This window comes from Ruditapes philippinarum, unplaced genomic scaffold (assembly GCF_026571515.1).
Source record: "Ruditapes philippinarum isolate M1 unplaced genomic scaffold, ASM2657151v2 ctg10683_1_1_1_1, whole genome shotgun sequence".
NCBI lineage: Eukaryota > Metazoa > Mollusca > Bivalvia > Venerida > Veneridae > Ruditapes > Ruditapes philippinarum.
The window spans coordinates 1-10,864 of record NW_026852544.1 but is presented as its reverse complement, the minus strand read 5'-3'; the positions used below and the strand labels follow the sequence as shown (position 1 = coordinate 10,864).

Genomic DNA, 10,864 nt, shown 5'->3' with positions numbered 1-10,864 from the left:
GCCAAACAGTAATATGCAATTTTCAATCTTAGGACCAACAATAATATGCAGTTCTCTGTAAAGTACAAATATCTTTAGGCCAAACAGTCATATTCAGTTTTCATTTGTATGCATTTGTCTGTAGGCCAAATAGTAATATGAGTTCTTACTTGAACATATTCATCTTTAGGCCAAACAATAATATGCCATTCTTACTTGAATACATTTATCTTTAAGGCAAACAGTAACATATTTTTTTTCACTTGTATACATTTATCTTTAGACCAAATAGTAATATACAGTTCTTAGTTGTATATATTGGTCTTTAGGCCAAACACTTACACATACAATTTTTTATCTTTAGGCCAAACAGAAATATGCAATTCTCACTGACAATGATTGTTTAATAGGTTTACTGAAATATCACAGATAATAATATCTTGATCATATAACATGGAGAGTTATTACCTCAAATATATAACTTCACTGCAACTAAACTATATTTTGGATCTGGTAAGAATAGCATGTAACAAAAATGTATTGAAATTTCATTATAGGATAAAAAATGTGCCAGAAAACTGCAAGTTCATACATGTACAACATTGTATGGTTTCTTATTAAAATACATTTGTGTATAACAATAAATCTATAAATCTTATGGAAATTATTTTATGAACAATTTTGATGTCATGATTTGATAGTGTGATGATAAATAGCTTATATAATAACCTCCACAATGGGATGAGGAATAATACAGAATGAAGTGACCTTAAGTGACCTTAACCTTTAACCTGCAGGAACTGAACGCTATTTGACCTTTGCCACCAGTATAAAGCCAGACCAGCTTGAATATCTGTAAAGTCTGACCAGGCTCTATACTGTTGATAGCTCAATTTTTGTATTATTATACTTAAATCCCTTAAACTTTAAATGGACTGTGCCAAATTCAAAACTGGGCATGTCAATTTCATAAATTTAGCATGTGACACGTTTAAGACAAAATCAACTTAAAAAGAACAAAGGTCCATTTACTTTCATTCTTTTCATTACAAAAATTATGACATCACAAATATGAAGTAATGGTTTTATCTGTAACATGATTTATTATCATATATATGTCAAACTGTTACTTATATGACTGTACTAAGCACAGATATAAAACTTGACTTAAAAGAAAGATTTCAAAAAAACGTAACTGCATAAGAGCAGTTGACAAGTTACACATGTACATATAAATTATCAAAATATTCATTTATCACAAGATGTTGCTAGTATCCTGTGTAATGTAACTATTTCACATTATTTTACATACAACTCTACACATGTTTTACATAAGAATGGCCGTCAAATGGTGATTTTGGATTTTTTTCACCGTTTTCTTGCTTTATAACAACATGTGATATTCAGAATCTTACATTTTTTGTAAGTTCATATAGAATGACATAAAATCATTACCTAAATGTTATATAGCTCATCAAACACATAATGGAATCACCTGACAGACTCTATACATATCTCTCAAGTTATTATACATATAAATAAATAATAATCATTGTAACAAACTAAATGCTTATCTGACACTTCTGTCATAACCCTGATGAAATATGAGTGGTCTGATACTTATAAAACAAATTGGGACATGACATTTTAAAAACTTCAGCTTTATAACCAGTCTTGGAATGGAACACTGCTATTGGTCAATTTCAAATTTTAACTTGTCATTAACCAATTAGATTGAAAAACTTACAGACTGGGTTTCATAATTATTCAAGTTTCATCACTTTCTTTTTCATTTTGCAATAATGATGAAACAATACCATAAGATATGAAAATCGTTTAAGAGTAGTATAAAATGCTATTAAAAATTAAAACACAAAAAAAAAATTTATTTGCTGACAAACCAAACTATGTATTGAATGACCTCGTTAGTTTGATGATAACAAAGCTCTGATTAAACATCTGTCTCTTATCTTAATTTGTGATGCCTTTTAAATGTACCGTATTTACTCGCCTATTAGACAATTTAACTAAATGTACTTTTTGAAAATGGTTATTCATCCGCCCGCTCAGTCTATTCATTTTCATGATTTTTTGACATTTTTTCCATTAAAATATAAGGTGCAGTAGTACTTTTCATTTAAACAAATTCTACCCATGTTATAAGATGGCTTTAGCAAAAAGTGCTGTTTTTCAGTCAAAATATGACCCCCTCTTATAAGTGATCAATCTAATGGCGAGTAAATACAGTAGGCGTAATGACTAGAGTGTACTACAAAAAATAATTTATAAGTCCCTCTTTAGATTTACATACAAATGTATGCCAAACCGAAAAAAATTGCAAGTTTTGATAGTGAGTGAAATATAAACAATATCACTATCAATATATCATCCACTAAGAAATTCATGTCAATCTGAGAGAAGTGAGTTTTGACAGTGAAATATAATGTATAGCGCTACATATATCATCTACTATGGAAAAAAAATGCCAATATCTATCACACTTTGGGAAAAATAAATGTTTCTCACTGTTATAGAAAATATCTCATTTCAAAATGTAATATAGCTTATATTTCACATGTTCTGCACCAGTAAATGATATGTTTCATTTTCCTTTCCAAAAAGGAAAATACAAGATTGCATAGATTAGACTATTTCAACATCCTTTGTACTTTAATTCACTGACATCAGTAAATTTATCAAGGATTCATTGAAACTGTATATTTCAGGATATTTCTAGATATAACTTTCAAAAATCAATATCCAAAATATTCTTATATAATTCCCTAACCAATAATAAAAATGAATTAAATTTTCCAATGAATATTTGACTTCAATTTAAACTTAAACATTCTTCAAGATTTAGAGCTTATATTTTCTACTGTTACAATTAACTTTGGATAAACAATTACATATTCCCTCAAGATAAAAATTATAATTGTGTTGTTATCTACCAAAGTGTAATTCCGATTTTCAGTCATTTATATAGCATGCTAAAATGAAAGTGCTAACTTAGTCAAATGACATAAATCAAATGGCATCAGACTAATAACATCAATCCAATGGCATCTCACAAATGACATAAATCAAATGGCATCATACCAATAACATCAATCCAATGGCATCAGACCAATAACATCAATCCAATGGCATCAGACCAATAACAGCAGTCCAATGGCATCAATCCAATGGCATCAGACCAATGACATCAATCCAATGGCATCAGACCAATAACATCAATCCAATGGCATCTGACCAATGACATCAATCCAATAGCATCATTCTTCAATTACAATGAAATAGACAAAGTGCTATAACTTGGTATCTCGCACAGCAGCCCTCGGTCTGTGTAACATCATATCCTCCACAACCTGGTGCTCCTCGGCGCCCTCGTCATTTGCCTTTGCCACAGCTAAATGGATACATTGTACCCAGGGTTCAATGTTCTGTTGACCTTTGGCCTTGAATACATAATTCTGATCAGAAGTGAATATTTCGAATGCCTTTGGAATGTCACGTATACCTTTTCTCACAGCTTTAACACTCTGTATCTCTCTAACTGGTAATGTTTCTTTTCTCTGTAAAAATGTAATATCAAATAAATAATGTACCCAGTATAACATTATCATAACATTATGGATGCTGACGAGTTTAATGGTCATTTGTCAAGGATAAGAGGAGAAATTGGTAAATTACTGATAAATCATCCCTAAAAGCTGGTAGGGTGGACAGGCTGTCAAAATATAACCAAAATTGTGTTGATATCCGCATAAGAAATCCGCAAACAAACGAACGAACATGTGCATAAAACAAAATAAAAAAATAAACTTTGGATGCAAGCAGAGCTTATATAATTACTAGTTAAATGCCATCAATTTAGAGTCTCACCAGCCTGCAAAATCTGTGCAGTTAGACCAGACTCTATAATGCTGGCAGCGATTTAGTATTTTGTATTAAAGTCAAAATACTTGTTTGTTTACATTTTGCTCCTTTTATGACAAATAATTTCTATATTCAAAACTTCTTTCTTCAGGTGAAAAGTATGTTACATGCACTGAAGGTATTAAGTCATTTTTGCCCTTCAAAAGTAAAATAAAATTATTTGTACCTGAGGCATAATGTGCCTGTCAAATGACGTTTTTGACATTTCATTATTTTCTAATACTGTAAAACTTTAATTCAACCCTTAGGACACAAAGAGGATGAAAAAGTTTGTTTTTTCCTGACAGGTGGCCTTTTTAAATAGGTACATTTGTCATATAATTTTAAAATTTGATTATAAATTGTTGGCTTTTAGGAACCAATTTCCTTTATATTCAGAAGTGACTTTTATCACTAGTTAATCACAGTATTTACAGATTCAGATTACTCAGAATATACTGAATGTTTAACCTTTTTATACAAATAATTATATAATTAAGTATGTTTATTTCAATCTAATACATTGTATATGCATAGTGTATATGTTTCATAAACATATGTTGAATATACCGCTCACATGAAATGTTAATATCATGAAATGTACAAGTTGGCATGGGCTGGTGGCCTTGATGTCAATAAAATGTTAGTCTGTTTGCTTGTTAAGTATAGTTTAAGACACCATCTACCAGGTAATGTACTTACAGAATCACTTTTGTTGTAGCTAATCTGGGTACCAGACAATGTGAAATATCTCGTTTTCCAACGCTTTAAAAACTTCCATCTGCCCTTCTTTTCTTTAAGCTGACCCTGAATTTATACAAAAACAATAGTTAAGAATAAAAGTCATCACATCTGCTTACATGCTGTTTACCTTAAAATACATGGGGCTTTTTTTCTGTAAGGAAGCTATCAGGCTAACTTGTAAGAAATACTTCTTTGCTTGTGTAAGAGGGTGAGAAAAATGTGCAACCTGACATGGACTCGAACCCAGGACCCTTGGAATACCATTTCACAGCTCTAAAGACTAAGCTCTCTGGCATATAACACATTTTCTTCCCTAAATAGTGAACAGTTTTAAACTATGACCCTTGAAATAATGCACATAATGGGCATCAGGGTCTTTGTCTACCAATACAGTTAGAATATAGCCATATGCACATAAAATTGTCAGTGCTACTTAAAATGAAACTAATACTTATAAATAAGAAAGTAAATAATCATTTTTGATAAGTATATAGCGCCTTTACTTATCAGTTACTTACAGCTATAACAGGGTTGCCATCTGGCATCAATTCTGACATCTTCTCTGGATGGTTACACATAAAACATGCCCAGTACTTCTTCACTGCATTAAACTCAAACACATCAAAATATCTCACATTGTGCATCTCTTGTAACAAAGCATCTTGGTCCTAGTGAACACCATGATATAATTTATGTATCATGCTCAACAATAGACTCAATAAAATACTGGGAATCACTAAGGAAAGTATAATCGGAATCACTTATTACGAAAACTGTTTTTCATCAACTAACATACAATTTAATTCATCCAATTTTGACAAACAGATAAATTTGGTTTTCTGTGAACAAAATTTAATAAAGTCAATAAATGGCACAAACAATGGTCATCTGCTGTCCATACCCAGGGACTATTTAAATTAGTTTCCTAACAGTATACTGGCCTAAAGCACTGGTCTATAGCACACTGTTGCCACAAAAATTGTAAGATCAACAAATAAGCTCTAAATAATGTACCATTTATGACCGTCATTGGTCTTAATATTTGTCCTTGGTTAAGACACACTAGATTGTTATATATCAAGAATAACCAGTTAAAACCATTCTGTATAATCAACAAATAAAATCAGACTTGCTTGATTATAATAAACATGCATTACATTCATAGCTAAATGTTTGTTACCTTAGCAACAGGGAATGATGAAGTGACGAGAGTGAGATAACCACTGTTGCCTTTCTCCGGGTATAAAGCATCCCAGCATGCCTTCAAACTGCTCACGTTATAATCCTGCTGACTCAAAGCAGACTGTGACTGGGCCTATAAGATTAGTCAGAACAAAATGCACTTAATCAGTTCATAGAAATAGACAGGAAGTTTCTGTAACTTACAGATTAGCTGTACATGCTATTCTCATGATTTTATAAAGGAAATAATTTTTCATCATCACAAATTTTCTGCTTGAGATAATGGAAATGATTTTCAGTTTTTAGCATGTGTACAACATGTAGTTTGAATTAAATGCTTAAAGGATTCCAGTGAGGTCCAAAAGCATAAAACACAAGAAAACCTATTCTGGAAAAACAAAGGGAGCAAAAGATCTGAAATTTTGGACACAAATTATTGGTCTAGACCTATATCAAATGGGACAAAAATCTCCAAAAACCATTTCCAGTCCCATCATGTAAAAAAAACTCAGTAGAGTCCCTTTAATATAATTTCAATATAATACTAACAGAACATTTATTTCATTCTAAAAATAGAATACTTGTAAGTTTGGTAAACAATTTCTAAAAATAGACATACCTGAACAGCTAAGAACATGAGATGTATCCATGTTTTTGGTAGTTTTGTATTCAACGTAAAGAATTGTTTCCCATATAAACAATGTTTCCCATTAATTCCACACTGAAAGTTCAGTCTTACATACCGTTTATGTCGGCCATCTGAAACATTCATATTTTTGTTTAACAAAATTAATGATAAACATTAATTTACATTTATCATATATTAATAAATGGGTGGAGCTCAGATGTGAAAAATAATAAAATTATGTAACATTTGAATTTTTCTCCACCAAAAAGCTTGCCCATATTTTTATCACTGAAATACACACGCAGGTATTTTGTTTTATTGACTTTATTGATGAATAAAAATCTATATTAATATCATAGTGTTCAGGAAAAATTCAATTTGTGTCAAAACAAATTATTTTGTAAATTCAGAGATCAATAAACAAAACTGTGTACTCATAAAAAGAATGCAAAGCAAGGCAAAAAGTATCTTTAATGTTAATTTAGCTTGTATATAAAAGAATGTTAGTGACAACTGGAAAAGAGACAGGTAAACAGGCAAGGATCCTTCCACCAAGCATTTTCCCAACTTTAATCTTTATATATTATTATAAAGATTTTTGACAGGTTTTATGGCCCCATATAAATAGTTACTTGGAAATATAACTTGGGCCAATAGGTGAGGGTTATATTGCAAACAACCATTTATGAGTTGTCATATATCCTGTGAAGAGTCTTCATACAAATTTATAATACAGCAATCTTATTTCATTAGAAAAACAAGAGCCGGTTGAACCGGGTGATGCTCCCCGACTAGGTTTTGGACACAGAAAAGTATATCTTTTGTAGTTTCAGAGTTATGTCCCAGACAAATTTCAAAGTGTGAGAGAATTCCAAACTTAGGCAAGGCACTGTTCTTTGCACTGCACTTCTACTCAATGAGATCTATCTACTGACTTTCGCCTGACACATCTCAATATGGTGATCATTTCTGTGAAATAGTTGTAAAATCTGACTTCAAATAATAAGTTATGGGCTGGACACGATTTTGCTGCAAGGTCATGATGTGACCTTGATCTTCAAGGTAGAAGCCCAAATGTTGCACGTGACACCTTGTCTCAATATGGTGAACATTTCTGTGAAATAGTTGTAAAATCCGACTTCAAATAATGAAGTTATGGGCCGGACAGAATTTTGCTGCAAGGTCATGCATGTGTTCTTCATAAAATGACAGCAGCCATGTATATAAGTATTAATATAAATATATATTATGTTTGTTACCAGGAATGAGATTAAAGAAAGTTTATATACCAACAATGCTGCATTTAGCTGGAAGAGGTATTCTAGCCGATAAACTGCTGATGAAGTTACGTATCGTACTTAAATGCTTCTCACAAAAATGCTGCACCCCATCTCGAACTGGTTCCGGCTGAGAAATAAAAATTTTATATGAATAAATCATATTGTTTGTACAGTAATAAGAATGACAAGTATATACATGTATATACAGGTTGGCCTGTACGTCATTGCAGACACTGTATTAAATTGTTAGCAGCTTTCTTTAACTACTTTGATCAGAAAGAAAAGTTTGTGTAAATTATCCAAGGTCATTTCATGAACACTGAAGTGAATGTGGATGTATGCAGGTACTGCAGCTGTCAGCTTTTCTGAAGTTTAAAAATGACATACTTAGATAAATTGTTTCATAATAATGTGAAATTGAAAGAATTAAGGTGGAAAATGAAATTTGCCATAAGTAAAAAAATACATAAACAATAAGAAAAACCCTTGATACTTCTAATTTACCGGTCCGCTCTCTATATGTAAATAAGTAAAGCAGACGATTTGTTTCCCAATCCTCAAGTTTAAGAAACCGTCAGTGACAAGCTATAAACAGCTCTCAAGACGCTGTTTTGAAGAAGGCTTGCAGCGATATGATGCATATTCCAAGATAAAATTACTGAAATACTTACTAAAACAACACAGAATTGTTTTTTCCAACAAAAAATAAAAGCTGAAGGCCGCTTTAAACCCATTTTTCGTTTGGTTGAGGGGAAGATACCTTAATCACATAGACACCACTGTCTTATAACTGTAAGTTATTAGGTCTATATAATTATAATCAATATTGCAACAATAAATACATACTGGCAAGCCAGAATGACTGCTCAGTGTAAGGGCACTGTTTAATGATGCTCTGTCGAGAGTGGAGGCGGGACTTACAGGTCGATCATTCAAGGCTCGAACATTTGATGAACTATTTCTGGAATACAGAAACATAAATTCACACTTTGTACATGTAAAAGAATTAATGTCACAAATCACTGTACTACATATAACATCATTTTAACTATTTAACAAAACAAAAAAATTTGTCTAGAACTCCGCGAGTAGGATGTGTCGCCTTGTAAACAGTATAATAGCTGTCACTAAGGCATTTTCTTCTTAAATAAAGGTTATTTATAGACACCACTCTTATATTGTACATGTACCTTGAACTTTAGTGGCATCAGAACTGATTGTTACAATGTTACATCAGGATTGATGTAGCTTGAATAGCTATCATCCTATGGAGTTTCAAGTCCATAGCTTTTATAGTTTAGGTGAAATGGCCTGGACAAAAATAAAGTATTATAATTAACAAAGGGCAATAACTCTAAAATCATGAAGTACAGAGTACCGGTTTTTGTGCACTGCACTTCTTCTCAATGAGATCTATCATCCTATGAAGTTTCATGTCCATAGCTTTTATAGTTTAGAAAAAAATGGCCTGGACATGAATAATATATGAAAAAACAAAGGGCAATTACTCAAAAATAAGAAGTACAGAGTACCAGATTTTGTGCACTGCACTTCTTCTTAATGAGATCTATCATCCTATGAAGTTTCAAGTCCATAGCTTTCATAATTTAGGTGAAATGGCCCGGACAAAAATAAAGTATGAAAATTAACAAAGGGCAATTACTCAATAATATACAAACAAATCAGCAACATTGATATATACACTGTACCTTGAAGCTTTAGAAAGACTTTGTTGACTTGACCTAGTACTGTTGGATTGTTGTTGTTGTCTTACACCAACCACGTTGCTAGGATACGCAGGGTTACCAACGGTGATGATCGTAACCGTTCCTTCAGTCTGACTTGACACAGATCTCATTTCCTTCTGACCACAACTGTTGTATATCAATAATGTAATAAGTATGGTTAGTAAGAAAAAATCCTTGGATGTTAACAAAGTGATACTTTAACTAAACTTGAGGATGCCTTTCCAGTACATACTGGTTACACACTATAATTGCCACACTTTTTTGGTACATCAAGACACAGGAGTGCAATAAAAAGAATGTTACACTAGTGTGGAAACAATGCAATGTAACATGTCATCATTTGCAATACACAAATTTAGCATAAAAGATTGCTTATGTAAGCATAGTTAACAAAAATTCAACCTTTTATTATTGTAAACCTTTCTTATTTTGAATATGCGAAAAACAGAATATTATATCTGTGAAGGTTCATTATTAAATTTGTTGACATCATTGAAGAAAACAATATTTTGCTCATCAGAGGTTTGCATAATATAAAAAGAATATTATATTTGTGTAGGTTTATTACTAAATTTATTTAAATCATTGAAGAGAATAATATTTTGCTCATCAGGGGCTCGCATATGATTTTATTCAACTCATTCAATAAATTTAGTATTGAACCTACACTCATTCACTATCAACTATAATACAATAACTTACTATTTTTTATGATCATCTTTCAACTGATGTACGAGTATTCTTACAGCACTTGACCCACACTGCGATAATTTACTGATTTCCGTGATGTTGTCCGCCAGTAAATTGTGATGTAGCAGTCCAAGTGCTTTTATTTCTTGTAATATCACAACCAGAGCTGATTGGTCGCTCAGCGTACATAATAATGACACTAAATAGTTCATAGTTTTAACTGCATGTACCTAATAAAATAAAAGTATAAAAACAAGATATATTTATTAAACTTATCAATACTTGTTTAAAAATTTAATATTGTTATAGTTTTAAATATTTTGCTTATACTTAAAAAAGTAGTTGTTGTATTTTTAAGTCATATGAATCTGTAAATGTCACATGGAGATTTTCCATCTATACTAGTGGAGGTGTCCTTTAGTGCCTTAGTTTAAGCACAAGCTGTCACTCACGTAGAACCACCGACATTCCGGAAGCTAGAAGGATAGCATCCTCACAGGAAAGAATCAAAAGTCCTTGACCAGATTCAAACTCACAGTAGTGAGAGGCAAGAGAAATTAAGTTGGTGACCGTAACCACTTGGCCATGACGGCCCAAATATACCTAAAACGATGAAAACAAAAGATAATGCACCCATTTGTCAAACTTTAAAGTAAAAGCTTTGAGTATCTTTAAACTTTTAGCTAGCTTTTGTA

The 10,864-nt window shown here is 31.8% G+C and overlaps 1 protein-coding gene across 1 annotated transcript; it reads right to left on the bottom strand.

Moving 5' to 3' along the window:
- Window positions 1-2,854: 2,854 nt before the first annotated feature.
- LOC132716638 (ventricular zone-expressed PH domain-containing protein 1-like) lies at window positions 2,855-10,399 on the bottom strand (the record flags this gene model as incomplete). Its single annotated transcript, XM_060699958.1, is given in 9 exon segments — window positions 2,855-3,554; window positions 4,600-4,704; window positions 5,160-5,309; window positions 5,822-5,956; window positions 6,443-6,582; window positions 7,741-7,858; window positions 8,578-8,692; window positions 9,441-9,605; window positions 10,182-10,399. Coding segments are annotated over 9 exon segments (1,413 nt in total), but the record flags the coding sequence as incomplete, so codon positions are not given.
- Window positions 10,400-10,864: the final 465 nt, after the last annotated feature.